Source organism: Mytilus galloprovincialis, chromosome 4 (genome assembly GCF_965363235.1).
Source record: "Mytilus galloprovincialis chromosome 4, xbMytGall1.hap1.1, whole genome shotgun sequence".
In the NCBI taxonomy this organism is placed as follows: domain Eukaryota; kingdom Metazoa; phylum Mollusca; class Bivalvia; order Mytilida; family Mytilidae; genus Mytilus; species Mytilus galloprovincialis.
In genome coordinates this window covers 7,399,804-7,417,991 of record NC_134841.1, presented here as the reverse complement: position 1 = coordinate 7,417,991, position 18,188 = coordinate 7,399,804, and the positions used below count along the sequence as shown (strand labels likewise).

Below are 18,188 nucleotides of genomic sequence, written 5' to 3'. Positions count from 1 at the left end.
ATCAACATAAACACCAAACATTGAATAGTTCAGTGAGAGAACGTCATCAACATAGCCACCAAACATTTAATTGTTCAGTGAGAGAACATCATCAACATAAACACCAAACATTGAATTGTTGCAATGCAACAGTTTCGGTACTTATACATCTTCGGATTTCAAATGTTTGGCTTTGAGCGTGCCTGATGAAGGTAAATCCAGAAAAGCGTTTCGGACGCAAGAAGACAATAACAATCAAGACCAAGGAGTAAAAAAGGACTCACAAAACCAAAAGACATTTACATTAACAGTTACAAATAATAAATAAGAAACAACACGAACTCCACTAAAAACCGGGAGTGAAATCAGGTGCTCCGAAAGGGTAAGCATTTCCTGTACCGTATACGACACCCGTCTTGTTATTTCTTTGTTCAGTTCGGTAATGATGGAAGGTTATTATGACTGAGGAGGAATATCAGATATGATTTCTGACACACTTATGTCATAATGACCAATCAGCTCATGATGGCGATCGTAAAATTTCTTGAGTGATGACCAATGATAATCATGGGATACTGATTAATTTTAATGAAACAGCCATTATGATAGAGGGTAGAAAATACGACAATTTTTGTTATCCGAATAAAGTAAGCAAGAGATATGGTTGTACAATTGCAATGATCCCTTTTACATGGAAGAATTTGTAACAGCGGAATTAAGCAAACATGGGTTAAACAATAAATAATAATTAGTGATCGCGATATGTTCTGGCAGATACGTATTGATAATATGATATGAAAGACAAAATATAAGGTAGATTAAACTTTTATTTTTCTTTCATGCAATACGGGCCTTTAAAACATAAATGGTAAATAATTGACGCAAATGAGTTTCGTAAGATAGGGTTAACGTGCTGAATTGCAAATTTCCTAACACTCTCTTGTTTTCATTTCAAGCCATGTCGGGATTAGTAATCAACCAGATAAAATGATTATATATTTGTCATTATGAATTTAAAAATATCTACCTCAATTAAACATAGGTCAAATATGTTTCATTTCAAATAGAGTACACATTACGAGCAAAATTAGTCCAATGATTAGCAATATAAGCACTTTAAAAAAAGTGTTATTAACACAAATCCAATCATTATAGATTAAACATGTTAAAGATAATTCAGAAGGGATATTTCAAATTTTTACCATCAATGCGATCATTCTGTTCAAAACAAAGTGAAATATATTTTCATTCTTTTCAATATAACATATAAATGTTGAAAAAAAACGTAAAATGACAAATTAATCAGTATTTTGTTGGTCCTCCTGTTGGATACTGAGGCTGGCCTACATTAGTTTGTGGATATGGAGGCGGTGGATACTGTTGCTGGTTGGAGTAGCCATGTTGTGGAGCAGGATAACCAGTATTTGGAGGAGGGGCATACGGAGGAGGTGACGCTGGACCAGTAGGATATCCAGGATTGGGGAATCCTGAAAAATATGACACATCTTCAATTTTTCTGTTACCATAATAATAAAATAATGTCACTTATTTCAGCAAAAAATTCCATATTTAATGTTATAGTGTTCTTTTATTTGTCTTTGAAATTGATTACAAAATTCCATGTTTAGTCATATCCGTAATATTTGGTAATATCTGTTTAGCTTGTGTCTGCACTTATGCATCCCGCCAATATGTAATGGTTGTGCTGTGGTCGTGTTTTGTATTCTTGTCACTCGTTTTGCTTTTGTGCTTTATCTATATGCCATTTTGTGTTTCTTTTGTTGACGCAATTGTTTATTTTTTATAGTGACTAAAACTTTCTGTTTGCATTATTGCATTTTGTAAAAAAAAAATGGACAGAAAAAGTCCTGCAGAACTATACGTCTACACGACATTATTGCAGCTATTCGTTGCACATATACTAAAGGATTACATATTTCATGTTCTATAAACTGTATGTCCACTGGATTTTAACGAGTTTCTAATATTTGTTCTAAAATGCAGCAAGCCCTCCATTAAAAATTCAAGTCGTTATAATGATGTATTCGCAGTCAAATCTTTCACCGTTATTCATAGGGTATTCAAGACAACTGTTTCAATTCCTTTATCTCTTTCAATGTTTTAGATAAGATGTTCCAAAAACTGTTTCAATTCCTATGTACCGTTTCAAAAGAAAAATCAATAGATATTCTCTTACCTCCCATTTGTTGTGAACCAGACTGGGTTATGACAGTGGTAGCCTGATTTGGAGAGCCATATGTTGTTATTGATCTTGCATATACACGTCGTCTGCAGACAACCCCAAAGATAACACATAAAACAACAAAGAAAACAGCTCCTGCCACTGAACCGCCGATTGTTCCAGTATAACTATAATCTGTTAACAGAAACAAACATACTTAAGCATCATTAAAAAGCTTTAATCAGAGTCTGTTTACTTAAATGGGAAGTAGATAACTGGTGTATTGTTACAAATCGTCTTTGTTTAACACCAAGAAGAAGGTATCCCAAGGTGTTTGCTGATTGCAATCATTATCGCCAGCAGTACATATTATACTTACGTTTTCAATGTTTATTTTGTGATATTGACACACAGTTTATGGGAATTCGTAGTTTTGGTTTCGAAATATGGAGGATTTACTAAATTTAAAACATGCCAATACGAGGTTATCATTCCATGGTGTACTAACTCTTGTTAGGCTTCCATTTGGTTATGTGACTTAATTATTCATTTTTATTCATTTCTGTGGTTGCTCAAACATTTACTTTGAATGTTCTTAATGAAGCGCATTTTAAGTAATGAAGAGCATTTTAAGTAATGAAAATTTACGTTTTTTTTTTATCTGAGCGTTATTGATGAGTCTTATGTAGCAAAACGCGCGTCTGACGTATTATATTATAATCCTGGTACCTTTGATAACTATTTACACGACTGGGTCGAAGCCACTGCTGGAGGACGTTTCACCAGCCGAATAGTCAGCACTTCGGCGTTTACATGAATATCAATGATGTGGCCATTTTGATAAATTTCTGTTTACAAAACTTTGAATTTTTCTTTATTCCAGACATAGATTACCTTAGCCGTATTTGGCACAAGTTTTTGAATATTTGATCCTCAATGCACTTTAATTTGCTCTTGTTTGGCTTTATAACTATGTTGATATGAGCGTCACTGATGAGTCTCATGTAGACGAGACCCTGGTACCTTTGATAACTATAAACATGAGATGAAAGCCTTATTTTTCATTTGGCCTTTGATAGATAGTGCTTCTTTAATAAAATTTGATTTAAATATCATATATTTATTGAGAACTCGTCCACTTCTTAATAGTCGTTAATCTATAATAATAATAATAATAATAATAATAATAATAATAATAATAATAATAATAATAATAATAATAATAATAATAATAATAATAGCAATGATAAATGAAGTAAAATATCTATTTGAAAAAAAACCCAGCGTCTTCTAACTGACTGAAATGCCGGATTCTTCTGGATTTCTAGATCCCTTTTTGAAATGATTATTCCCACATTAATATACAACTTATTAGGTATGTAAATAAGCTTTATAATTACATGTATATGTCTTCACAGCTGTGACATCTAATGTTATTTGCCCTTGGTTTAAGCTGGTAAAAGATCCTGTACTGAGCTCAATGTCAACATAATCGTCTTGGTCTGAACACCATTGAAATGTTGGATCACCATCATATTTTGTATATGTCTGTAATAATTATTGATGAAAACATAGAGTTACAAAATACAAAACAAGTTATAAGATGAAACAATGATAGTTTTAAAATATGTTTTTTATGCAAATGACAAAATCGGTCAACAGTCAAAAAGAAAATATGCTTGTCCCTTGTTAATGTTGAATCACAAGTCAGAAATCTCGTAGGTTATGTATGCTTTTTGGCATCTCAGCATGTATAGTTATCATAAAATTTGTTGTGTGCAGCAAACCATTGGTAAACTCTTGTTCATTCACGTGTCAACTAAAACAATTGAAGTTGACGTATAAGAGTATAAAGCAATGTACTGCTTGTTCTTTGAGGTCGTTGTCTTTTTGATTGTTTTAAAAGGTATTTTAATTGTCTTTAGCTTGACATAACTTCAAATCTGTTTATATCTATACACATGTATGGACAAAATGACTAAATATATGACACTTGGCGCTGGATTTTAGACAGTAAATAAAAAAATTAACATCTACATTTTTTGCATTTTCATGTGCATGATGGTTTTAAGTGGTATCTAGGTCTACAGATATTTGTTAAAATTTTATGGTTGAAAATAAGATAAACATTTCCCTTTAAAAAGAATAAATGTGTTTTGAAACTATTTTTTAAAAGGCTTTATATGCTAATAGTATACGAACTTTTGATTTGGACACATATTTATCCCAATTAAAAAATACACGAACGATATATGTTTATATCTTTTGAATGAATGTAGAAAGAATGGTACTTCCACTGTAATATATATGTATATACCATTTGAATATATGTAGAAAGAATACTACTTCCACTGTAATATTTCAGAGTAACACCAGCATCCTTAACATTCCAGATTGTTGCTTTTATACAGATTTTATATTCATCAAGATCGTCACTATAACCATGAAATGATACTCTGCATCCACTGAAATGCGTGTCTCCATTCCATGTCATTTCGTACGAATGATCTTCAGTAACATCATTGATTGACGAACATGCTCCAAAACCCACTGGAATTAATAATCATATTCGTTTGTTGTTAGAGGATTATGTACACATGTAAACCATTTTCTCTAAAAATCGAATGTAATACACAAAATGATGATGGTAAAAACATCAGTGTGATTGCTTATGAGATAGCTAGCTATCCACCAGAGATGAAATGTCATTCACTTTGTTAAGGATGAGGTAACAAAAAGACTTTGTTGATAACTATTCCGAATCAACTTCAAAAATGATACACGATGGTTTTGAAGTATAGATTATGAGTACTGGCATTGTTTATCAGATTAAAAACGTGTTATAATATTCTTTTTATTTGTCTTTGTGATTGTGTTATTGTTCGATGATAAATTTTGTATTCTTGTCTTTCATTTTTGATAAGGTGCTTTGTCTATATGCCTTTTTGTGCTTCTTTGGTACATAGATCGTAGTTGTATTCTTATATATCCTGTCATTGTGTTATTGTACTATTGTAAAACACTTTGTAATCTTGTCCATCATTTTTGCTTACTGATCGTTGTCTATATGCCTTTTTGTGCTTCTTTGTTACATAATTGTTTGTTTTACAGTGATATAGATTACAACAAAGTGTTGACTGATGTACCCCTATTTTTTTGACATTTTTGCCAATAATGTTTGTTTATTTTGTTCACACATTGTTGTCAGTATAATGGATTTTCATGCGACTGTCATGCAAGTGAGAGGTTTAGCTAGCTATAAAACCAGGTTTAATCAACCAGATTAAAAAAATACAAGTACCAAGCCAGACTGCTGTATTCCATCCGTTTGATGTGTTTGAGCTTTTAATATTGACATTTGATTAGGGAATTTCCTTTTTGAATTTCCCTCGGAGTTCATTATTTTTGTGATTTTAATTTTAAACAAAATTTAAATCTATTGACGTATTACTGTTCTTTAGCAGATTATTTGCTCTTAGTCATGTGGCTTAGAAAAGAGGGACGAAAGATACCAAAGGGACAGTCAAACTCATAAATCTAAAACAAACTGACAACGCCATGGCTAAAAATGAAAAAAAAACAACAAACAACAGCACACACGACACAACATAGAAAACTAAAGAATAAACAACACGAAGCCCACCAAAAAACTAGGGGTGATCTCAGGTGCTCCGGAAGGGTAAGCAGATCCTGCTCCACATGTAGCACCCGTCGTGTTGCTTATGTGATAACAAATCCAGTAAATGGTCTAATTCGGTAGGTCACATTCATGAAAGGGAAGGGGATTGTAGTTACGATGTAAGGAACATATCCGATATCATTTGTGAAACAGTTATTCCATAACGATCAACCAACTCGTGATGGCGTCCGTAAAATTTACGAAGGGATGATTTCAACTTTACCATTTGGAACTCTTGGTTTAATAGCTTCCTTGTGAGCAGCAACCCTCTATCAAGAAAATCATGATAGGAAATGCAAGCACAGGAATATCGTATCAACTGGGAGATATATACCCCGTATGCAGGTGCTGCTGGAATGTTGCTACTTAGAAATGGAAAGTTCACAATTGGAAAGCTGAAATCATCTCTTTTGTCGTAAAGTTTTGTTTTCAACCGACCCTCATTGTCAATTTCTAGATGTAAGTCAAGATATGAGGCCGACGTAACTGTATCTGTAGTATCCTTTATCTCTAGCTCGATTGGATAGATGCGTTCCACATAGTCACCAAATTTTGAATTATTTAGTGAAAGAACATCATCTATATAGCGAAAAGTAGAGTTAAAGGATATTGCTAACTTCTTATCTTTCTTCCTAAGAAGTTCCTGCATGAAGTCAGCCTTGTGATACTTGATGGGGCTAATCGATGTACCATTATCTGTATTTTACTTTGTATTTCGAACGCAATCGCATTCAACTTTTAAAAGGCTGATGTCATTGTCATCAGTTCAAAATGAAGCTTTTCATCCAAGGGAAAACTTATACAAACATTATGCGTAGTCCCTTACCAAAATCATACCACGCCGTTACATAGTCTGCACTATAGAAAACAGCTAACAGGATTAAAACTACTTTCATCGTCAAAGTTGATTTCTACAAAAATGAAAAATAGAACATCAATTTTTTATAATCGTGTTAACTCAATTCAATTTATTTGATGTGTACAATATTCTGGCAATTGATACTACGAGCAGAACAATATACGACTGTGCCACCGCCTTCAAACGGTAGAAAAAAGGACCGAATTTGTCGGATGTGTTAATATGTATTGACTTATCAAATCTGATTCGCTCTCTAAATAATGTGTACACAATTTAAGAAACTAAGGCTCCATCAGTAAGATACATTTGCCGATTTTAGGAATAAGGGGTCATATAGTTTCTCACGCATTTAGTTATTCTCAACTATTTGCTCAACTAACTTACACGTGGCTCTTTAGCCTTTTAACAAACACTGATATTCAGTCAGTTTGTAATGTCCGATACAACTTTGGCCGGAAAAGTCTTTCTTACAAGATTCAAACCCTGTTAGGAGAAGTTCCTTTTAGTTTTGATGGTCATACTTGCTTTGTATGTAACTTAAAATATGTTGTCGAGTGGACCCACTCGACCTCTATGTTATTGAAAAAATTCTGTATGGGCTATATGAAATTATAAATAAGATAGACAACTTACGAATAATCTGCTCCATACATTTCTTAAAATTAAGAAATCGACAAAGAGATATTAATGAAGCTTATTTTTTACAAAGAGATTATTCATTTTTCAGATTGTGAACCTTCCATTTGCATGCAACCTAACATTCCAGTAGTAGCTCCTGCGTGTGAATTATCCTCGTTGATGCAATATTCAAAAGCTTGTTTTTTGTTATATTTCCCTTGATAGATGATTGCTTCTATCAAGAAACATAATATAATAAAGTAATGATTTTGATTTTGATTCGTGCGTCACTGATGAGTCTTTTGTAGACGAAAAGCGCGTCTGGCGTATATACTAAATTTAGTCCTGGTATCTATGATGAGTTTATTTGAATGGTAAACTGAACGACATCCCTTTCAAAGTATTAGTTACTTTGTATATGCATTATTTGCTTATGACTAATGAATTTCCCACTTTTTGTGACATAAACGATGCGACTAACTTGCTATAAACCATCGCCGGGTTTTGGAATTGATTTAATCTTTAGTTTTATATGTAGTGTATTGTGGACTTATCTTTGTTTTTTTGAAGATTTCTTTTTGACATGGTGTTGACTGCATTTTCTTTTGCTATTAGTTTTCAATTTTCCTCTCTAGTATATTTCCCTCGATATTGCAAACACTGAACAACTTTAGGCTTCCCTAATGTCATTGATTGTACATATATTTGTTTTTAAATCGTCTTTTCTCCTTGACCTCGAATTGGCACACACATGGCCATTGGATTAAATGTTGGTTTTCCTGTTTAAAGTTTTTTACGCTAGTCATTTGTGATACCGTTATAGCTTGCTGTTCGGTGTGAGCCAATGCTCCGTGTCGAAGGCTGTACTTTTCACCTTTTACATATTTGTAGCTTGGATCGAGCATTGTCTCAATGGCACTCAAACCACACGTTATTATTTCTATTAAAACCTTTTCTTCAAAATTTAATTTTATATAAAGACAACAGTAGTAAACCGATATTCTAAAGTCATAAATCGATTGAGAGAAAAACACTAAAAAACGAGAGAAAACATCAATTATAAGAGGAAGACAACGGAACATCAGAAACTATGTAATGCAACAAAAAAAAAGGCCAACATTCAAAGAAACGGAGCATTTGATAACAACCGTCATATTCCTGACTAAGAACGGGCCATTTTAAGAAAAATGGTGGCTTGATCCGTGACTGTATAAAAATAAAAGTATTTTGGGCAAATCTATGTTTTGATGTCATGATTTTGTGTACTATTCTATTTAGTTCTGTTTCGTTTTGGTAATCACAAATGTTTTGTTTATTTGGCGATTGTCAAGTGTTCATTATAAATAGATACAGGTTATTCTAGAGCATGTGTCATGAGCTCTGATCTCATCCCGATTGCTTTTACCTTTATATGTGTCATGTGATAAACACTTCCTTTGTATAACATGATACTTTTTTTATTGTAACTTTCAAATCTCAATTTTATAATTGTTCTTAAACTAAAGTTGCAACTCCCACAAGCTAATTTAAACTAGGATGATTTTAGTCTTAATTTATATATAACTAGTCAACATAAATTCGTTATTGATCCTCCCATATTCCAGGGTACAAAAAGCAAAAAGTACAAACACGCAGTAATCTGATCTTCCTCTGATATATACACATATAATTCGAGTCTTTTTCTTCATTATCAATAGGGACTTTCTCTCCTGGTGAAAAAAAGGGGAAGTTCAAAAGGAAAATTAACATTGACTTACCGCCATAACTATATATGAATAGATATCGAAACACAGATATAAGTGTGTATTTATAATTCAAAGCTATCAAGATAGCCTACTTCATATTAGCGAATGGGAAATATTTAACACTTTAGATGTTGATAACTGTGTAATTATCTGATATTGTTTCACAACCTGGACTTTATCTTTGTGTAATTCTGTGTATCATGAGATATCAAACCTCAAAGATAACGTATGATAAACTTTTCGTTTTTACAAATTGGGTTTTCCATAAACGACTAGCCAAAATCACCGTGGTGGTAGTACTTCTTTGAATTTGAAAATCATTTGATAACCGTTGCTTCAGTAGCTTCCACGTCAGCAGCAATGCCTTATAAAAAATATCATGATATGGAATACAAGGTCATAATATCTTGTAAATATTTGCTTTACATGCAAGAGATTCTATATTGTTGCTTCAAAGAACTAGTACTGGAAGTAGAGAAATGATAAAATTCAAGTCATTCCTTTTGTCGTTAATCTTAGTTCTGAACTGATCCTCATTTTTAATTTCTATATCGTACTATATGAAAGTGGAGAAGATACCAAAGAGATAATCAAACTTATATTAAAGTCGAACACAAACTGACAATAGCATGGCAAAAATATACAAAAAAACGACCAAACAACAGTATAATAAAGACATTATAGATAACAATAAACTGGACAACACAAAAACCTATACAATCAATGAGATCAACATAGAATTAAACCTCGGACAAATATAAGAACAATTCGAGAAGATCAGCACAGTTGGTTCTTTTTGGAATTCCGAATGCTTTTTGTAAAAACACGTAAAGGTAACATAACAAATATATTTTCAATATAAATATCAAGTATTTTGATGATTTCAGTTTAAGAAAAACAAGTGATTAAATAACAGTTCTGGATTTTTAAAAAATCCCTGAAATAATAATACATTTTATAAAATAACTGAAAATATTGCTAGGGACTTTTTTGTTTGCCGAAAATACATTTTCACAGATACACAGAAGTGAGTGCTGGAATCAGTGATTTAAACTGTGTTGTAGTGCTCACCTAACAAAATGCTTTGTAAAGTTGGCATAGAGTAAACTGATATTGTGTCTTTGGCATAGAGTAAACGAATATTGTATGTTTGGCACAAAGTAAACTGATATTGTATCTTGGCATACAGTAAACTCATAGTATATCCATGGTAAAAACTATACTGATATCGTCTCCTCGGCAAAGAGTAAACTTATATCATATCCTCGGCATACAGTAGACTGGTATTATATAGATGGCAACAAACTGATATATCCTTGGTAAAAAATATACTGATATTGTTTCCTCGGCATAGAGTATACTGATATCATCTCTTTGGTATAGAATATACTGATATTGTATATTTTGAAACAGAGTAAACTCATTTATATCTCCGTTATCGAGTGTAATCTGTTACCAGAACTATATCAATAGCATGTAGTAAACTGCTATGATATCCCCCGACAGAGCGTAAACAGATATTATATCCTTGATGATGAATATTGTGGATCCTCTTTAATATATATTTCAGAGTAAGCTGGTGGATTATCATAATTCTGTAAGACACTATCATAAGGAGGTGGGTCTGTTGGTTCTGTAAAATGTCCTGGATTACTTAAACCTGAAAATAAAACGTTATTTATATTTTTCACTGTGGCACTCTATTAATATTTTATGTGTCTTATATGAATGTCAGGTAAAATACTGTATATTGTAAAGATTATAATGTTTTTATATGTGTAAACCCTCCTGAGAACCTAATTTGAAAAATAAAAATATCATATCTTATCTTGTCTTTAATACTTGTTTAAAAAACTGTGGATCGAACAGCCAGCTGTGGCGTGTCATTGTATACAGTAAATCGATTAAAAAACCTTGTGTACAATCATGTATCTCTAGTTAAAAGGCCGCAATAACAACATTAGTTATATTGCAACTAAACACTAAATGCCCTTGTAGTCTTTTAAAAGTTATGAAATTTATGATAAAAATAAAGGACATTTGGAAATACTTCAACAAAGCAGCAACTTATCGACAAACTAAAAAGTTTTCTCTAGTGCAAAAAGTAAAATCACAAAAATACTGAACTCCGAGGAAAATTCAAAACGGAAAGTTCCTAATCAAATGGCAAAATCAAAGGATAAAACACATCAAACGAATGGACAACAACTGTCATATTCATGACTTGGTACTGGCAGTCTTAAACAACAGACATGTGTCTATATACAATTGGTAAAGCTCTAAATCGTACCGAATCTAAGATTGTTTTACATCTGCAAGTTGAATATTATTTTCATACTTCAGTTAAAAATTTCTTTTTTTTAATTGTGCATATGGTGAAGATTAATTTTGATATTCTGTTAATAATATGTCTACTATAATTTTTCTTTTTGTGTCGAGCCAACTTCTGGTGTGCACAAGTTATCGTATCAATAGTATGTTTGTCTGTGTTAATTAGGGCATTTTGATGTCTTTATTTGGTTACAAAGACTATTAACGAATCCTTTTTAGAAATGCGATGCACTAAAAATTATGTAAGGTCTTAACCAAAAGTAAGTTTTCATATTACCGACTGTTTACTATATATTTTTCGACAGTTACCTTCTTTATCATATGGGTCTTCTAAGTACTGTCCAGTAAGAGCAATTTAAAGAAGTATTATCAAGCTTACAATCGGATGAAAAAGCTGTGTTTCGTATAAGGAAACAGGAGGTAGTTATTTGTCACAAAATGTCATTGATTGATAGCTTGATTATTTATACCTTCTTGATTGATAGCTTGATTATACCTTCTTGAGTCGCTTTTACATGTCTTACATGGCAGTGTTCCATAATGTATCAAAGAGTTCACGCATGTAACCAGTCGATCGAATAAATACATTGTATGTACTAGTAAAAAGTCGGTAATATGAAAATAGATTATTGCCTATATTATATTCCTGAAAAATACCTTCTTGTTGTTGGTGTCTAGATTGTACTGTGTATATTGCTGTATCGTTTGACCTAGAATTCATAGCCGTTTTTTTGCAATAGTGCCCCCATCTCATACAGAAGACAGCTATCGAACAAAGAACGACAACTCCTATGATTCCGCCTACGACGGCACTAGTCGTTTCTCTGTCGTTTACATCTGTAATTGAAACATCAAACTAAAACATGTTAAAGCAAATATCAAAGTCACACAAAAGAGCTAACAACAGCAATGAGCTGACAACATCTGGTAATGTTAATCGTCGTGTTTATTATAAGTTAGAACAATAAAGACGCTGCTGTTAATGTACATATAGAAATGCCGTGATCATTTCAAGCACATCTTATTTTACTGTCTCAAAGTTTCATATAATTATAATTAGTTGTTGCATTACAAAATCAAGAATGATAAAAACTAGATGTGTCGAAACGACACGAATGACCCCGTCTCAAAAAGTTGAAAATCAGCAATTTAAATAACACATGTGGACACAAACATGATGGTAGTCTAACATTTCAAAAATCAGCCCAATATCTAAAGGTGTTAAGAAAAAAGTCTGTATAACTGTGTTTTTCAACAATTTATCAAAGTCCAATGCCTGTAATTTCGGCAAACATTAGCTGAGCGGAACAAAACTTAAACTTGATCTGTAACTCATCATGGTTAACTCACCTACCAAATATCAGCCCAATATCTGAAAGCGTTTAGAAAAAAAGTCTGTATCACTATAACCGTGATTTTCAACAATTTATCAAAGTCCAAAGCCTGTAATTTCGGAACAAATTAGAGGAGCGGAACGAAACTTAAAATTGAACTGTAACTCATCATGGATAACTCATATACCAAAACAATAGCCTAATATTTGAAAGCGTTTAGAAAAAAAGGTCTGTATAAATGATTTTCAAAATTTTATCAAAGTCCAAAGCCCGTTTTTTCGGCAAAAATTAGCGGAGCGGAACAAAACTTAAATATGATCTGTAACTCATCATGGTTAACTCGCATACCAAACATCAGCTTAATATCTGAAGGCGTTTAGAAAAATAACTCCGCATAATGGTTTCCGGAATGACAGAATGACGGACAAGGGTAAAACTATATGGCACTGACAACTTCGTTGCGGGGCCATAAAAATAATATTATGTAATAAACTTCAGTACCAAAAAGAATGATAAGACTCACGTTCGAATGTCCTCGAAGCAGTAACCTGTACATTTATATAACTTTTCATTCGGCTTGATCTAGTCGTCTTCAGTAAAATATCGACAAATTCATCCTGTTCTGAGCACCACTGTTGAACTGGATTATCACTCTGCGTATATTCCTATAAGTTGATGATATCTATTAGTCGTGACTCTGTACTTAATTATCCCTCATTCTGTTAGTGATCTAATAATTGTTGTATTCTTGTCTTTCATTTTTGCTAATGTTGTTTGTCTAAATGCCTTTGCGTGTTTTTTGGATACGACGTGGCACTGTACTTATACATCCCGTCATTGTGTTATTGTTCTATTATAATTTTTGTATTCTTGTCTTTAATTTTAACCAATTTGCTTTGTCTATATGCCATTTTGTGTTTCTTTGATACATATGGCGTGCCTTGTACGTATACATCCTGTCATTATGTTATTATGCTATTGTAAATTTTTGCATTCTTGACTTTCATTTTTGTGCATGTGCTTTGCATATATGCCTTTACGTGCCTCTTTGTCACAAATTTGTTTACTTTTATAGTGATTAAGATTATAACAATCATATATAATACATATCCTTTTATGTATCACTACTGTTTCAGCTTAGGGTGAAGATTGACGCCTGTTAAAACGTTTTAACCCGATTCATTGTGCAGTGGGTGTCGTTTTTAATGTGGGTCATAAGTGTTTCTCGTTTCTCATGTTTTTATATATCGATTAGATTGTTGGTTTTCCTGTTTGAGTTGTGTTATGCTAGTCAATTTTGGGACATTTAGAATGAGCTTGCTGTTCGATGTGAGCCAAGTCTCCGTATTGAAAACCTTACTTTGACCTATAATTGTTTACTTCTTAGACGCAGAGTTGTCTGTCTGACACTCAAAACACATCTTCGTATTTCTATAACGTAGTTATCAACTTTACCATTATAAAACATGCATGTTAAAATTACTTTGGAAAAAAGAAAAGAATTATTTGCTGAAAGCAAGTTGAATATAACAAGATAATTGGCTTTATAAAAATAATCATATGTGATTGATTTATTTACATATAACAGATCAGTCTCTAGACTCTGTAGAATAAGAAATTAAAATACCTTCTTAAGAACTTCTTGGTACATCCCTCTACCTGAGTAATATTTCAAACTGAGTTCAGAGTTCTCAATAGTCCAATTAGTCACTGTTATACATAGTTTATATTTATCTTCCGGGTAAAACGAATCGTATCCGTGGAAGGACACCCGACATCCGGTATAATGACTGTACCCTGACCAAGACAGCAGGTACGCATGTCTTTCAGTTACCCTGTATATATTGTAACAGTTGTCAAATGTCACTGAAAATAGTATTGCTACACAGTTTATAAATGATATAAAAAATTAAAGTCATATGATGCTTCAAATTTAAATAAAAAGTTGAGTATGTTTTATAAAGTTATACTATACAACTAGTGTACTTGAAATTTCTTGTAAACGAAAATCCTATACTTATATAAATCTTCAGAAATGTACTATCATTGAATATTTGTCTTCCAGTACTATAATTCGCCGATATTTATTCGTATACTATGACCTTAACTACAACACCTCTCATTAGAACTTCGGCCCGGCACAGCGCAAGTACGAGGGAAAACCTGGGAGGAAAGAGTGTAAACAAATGTGCACTGGAAGGCAAATCGTAATAATTAATTTTGAAAGAACAAATTAAATACACCAAATCATGTAACAACTGGTGTGGAAAAGTTTAAATTGATAAAATGGAACGCATATGGGGGGGGGGGGGGGGTTGAAAAATAAACATCGCTCTATTGGTCAGTTACTTAATTTGTTCACGTGCTTCATTATTATATATGCTTTAATTGTTTATCAATGTCACGATCAATTAAACTTCTGTAAAAAAAAATACCTCGAAAGTTAATTAGCTTGCGATCAACTGTCACTGAATGAAATATTATTAGTCGATTATACGTTGTAGATTCGTAATAAATGTACAATACTTGCACAGATGACTTAGTTTAGTATATAAATGCATGCGTTAGTTTAATAATTTCCTTAAAAATATAATCACCAGAAACTCGTTTCTTAGGATTTTAAAGATTTGTAAATATGAACATTTCAAATCCATGTTTTATCGTATTACTTTTCTATATTGTTCATGCAGGAACAAGGAAATCTTTTTGGTTCCTTGTCACGTGCTAATTATATCATAAGGACACAACAATTTTTCAATATACTATATGCGCAGTAAATTTTATAATCCGAAAGCTATAGCAATTCATTAGTTTATGGCTTAACTTTGGAGATAAGGTCAGCAGATGTCGGTAGCCATATACATTTTGTCATTTTGTCTATGCGATCTCCGCATGGAGTATATGGGAGCCCTTCAATTATCCGTAGTCGCCACTGTTAGAAATACTTTGATTGCAATCGTAATCAATATAGGACTTAAAAAAATTGACAATCAATCATTTATTGTTTATTAAACGGAGTGTCTATTCGTCCGGCTAGCCGGACGAATAGTTAAAAATCTCTATTCGTCCGGCCATCCGTCTGCAGATGCGCAAACCTTTGATATCAATAAAAGTGTCAAGTGACTCGGAAAGTGTCCCGGATGAGGTGTCGGATAACACACGCGGTGTCGGATAACACACGCGCGTATGCAATGGACGTTTTGAGAATTGGAGATCGTGATTTATATTTAGAGATGTCATAGAGAAAACCAGAGAGAATGTGATTGCTTTAAACAAATGTCTATAGGAGTGATTCCGGAACAATAGCGTATACATGTTAACAAGGAATTGTATATTTAAATATACAATTCCTTGATGTTAACTGTGAGGAATAAGCCTGAGATCAAAGTGAAATTGATGATTTACCCCCATTTACCTTATGGACGCATTCGGAAAAAAGTACTATATCAAACTTGCTTGGATGCATTATTTTCAGTTATACTACAACGGAGATATATGAACATACTGATATGCCTGGACTGGGAATAAGACACCAGGGTTGGGGAATCCCCCTTTTTTTCTGTTGTATCTAATACAAAAAAATCTTATCGAAAACACAATCCTACTTTTGGGGACAGGTTACACGTGCCTGACATTTTCTCTAATTTCCTATGAAATAAAAATCGCCGAACAATTTAAATGAAGGATCGTGCATAATCATATGAGGACCTTACTTTAACCAAACTTCACAGAAACAATAAATTCAGGATTTTTTGGATTCAAAGATGAAGCCAATAATGATTGGCTCGACTATTTGCTTTACAGGAAATTCATAGGCAGAAGAACAAAAGAGAGAATCATTTCTGCCCTCCCTAACCCAAGTTCCTTTAGAATATTAGAACAAAAAAATCTGAATCAAATGTATAGTTTTTTTTATTATTAGAATGAGATCTTTTTCATAAAATGATGTTAGCTAATATATTTTGAAACAACTCGTGCTTTATTTAAAACCTTCAAAACACGATGTTATATCTTCATCATTATATTTTTGGCCGGACAAATAGCGAAAACCCGTACAAATGCTATTTGTCCGGCTTGCCGGATGAATAGACATTTTTGACTATTTGTCCGGCTAGCCGGACGAATAGCCACTGCCTTTATTAAAAGACTTACGATATTCCTGCCATGCTGTAGTGAACTGTGTTAGCAAACATAGTCCACAAATAACAACCCGTGTTATATATCCCTTGGTGGACATCAACCTGTAAAGAAAATCACCGTTGTCACGCTCGTATACTTAGGTATTCACTTAAAAAACTTTCGAACTGACAAAAGGAGGTATATAATTACCCCCATATAAAATTATTTTTATCCGATTATCAGAGACATATAATATACTGTATTATATGTCTGTGTTATTTTTAAATAATTAAATATGTGTACCACCAAATTGGTCATTCATACACAATGTAATCGTAACCTAAATACTGATATGAGATAGCGTTTCTAAGTTCACGCAGGCCATAGTTATCACTTTAAAGAACATACATATTAAAGATTCAAAAATAAAAAAAGGTAAATAAATGTATCCTGTTTGAGACGTGGGGTCGATCACTGTAAAGCATCAGCACCGGATAAAAGTACACCCGGAGAATCAAGCAAAGACACGATAATAGCAAAAAGAACCTATTCTAATTCCCCTACAGTAACTAACAATATTCGCCGTACAGTTTATCCGCTTTATTTACATGCATTTCACAAAACTTAACTAATAATAAAAAAGAAGAATATAATGAAAATAAGAAGAATTTGACCATACCTGACTTCTCATTTGTGTTTCCACCACTTAGGTTGTACCTATATCTGGTGGTGTTGCTACACAGTGTTGGTGTACCTCGAACCTCTTTTTCAAATAAATTGATAAAAACAATAAAAACAATAAAAACATACAGATATACCAAAATGTACTATTTGTTAAAAACGTATTAATCTCATTCAGAAATAAAAATTGCTATAAAGATTTTAGAAATTGGTAAAAGTTACACGTTAACTTTGTCTTTCTCGAATAAAAGAATGTACTAGTATGTTCATTTGAAATAAAAAAAAAAAAAAAAAATAACCAAAATAAATAATATAGCTATAAAGTTGATTTACCTATTGTCGTTACATGAATTTATTATCTCAACAGGTCATTTATGTGAAGGCGATTTTAACGTTATGTAAGCTATTGATAATTACGTAACCTATAGTCTAAATATGTAGACATACATGTATGTACAATTAAGTTTCAAGTTGAAATTGAGATAGCCAATGAAGCATGTCTTCCGATTGCGGACAAATTAGTCGGTAATTTTTTTTTCTTGTCATGTCTTGTCCTATTTACACCGATTGAATAAAGCTACTGTAGTTTGGATCACTTCGATCATCTTTTCGTAACAATCAGATTATTAAATTTGTCATAACTTTTCTGTAACAGTTCTAC

At 32.6% G+C, this 18,188-nt stretch overlaps 1 protein-coding gene across 2 annotated transcripts; it reads right to left on the bottom strand.

The window, feature by feature from the left end:
• Window positions 1-788: 788 nt before the first annotated feature.
• LOC143071258 (uncharacterized) lies at window positions 789-17,955 on the bottom strand. Of its 2 annotated transcripts, XM_076245458.1 has the most exons (12): window positions 17,861-17,955; window positions 17,526-17,609; window positions 16,880-16,968; window positions 14,355-14,593; window positions 13,251-13,392; window positions 12,051-12,230; window positions 9,075-10,722; window positions 6,667-6,751; window positions 4,479-4,711; window positions 3,562-3,709; window positions 2,177-2,356; window positions 789-1,466 (listed from the first exon to the last, which is right to left on the bottom strand). In XM_076245458.1, the coding sequence occupies exons 7-12, from the start codon at window positions 9,078-9,080 to the stop codon at window positions 1,282-1,284; spliced, it is 837 nt and encodes a 278-aa protein (XP_076101573.1). In that variant the 5' UTR covers window positions 9,081-10,722; window positions 12,051-12,230; window positions 13,251-13,392; window positions 14,355-14,593; window positions 16,880-16,968; window positions 17,526-17,609; window positions 17,861-17,955; the 3' UTR covers window positions 789-1,281. The 2 variants fall into 2 exon arrangements, with proteins under 2 accessions (XP_076101573.1, XP_076101574.1); XM_076245459.1 differs by lacking the exons at window positions 17,526-17,609; window positions 17,861-17,955 and adding an exon at window positions 17,150-17,170.
• Between the last annotated feature and the right edge of the window lie 233 nt (window positions 17,956-18,188).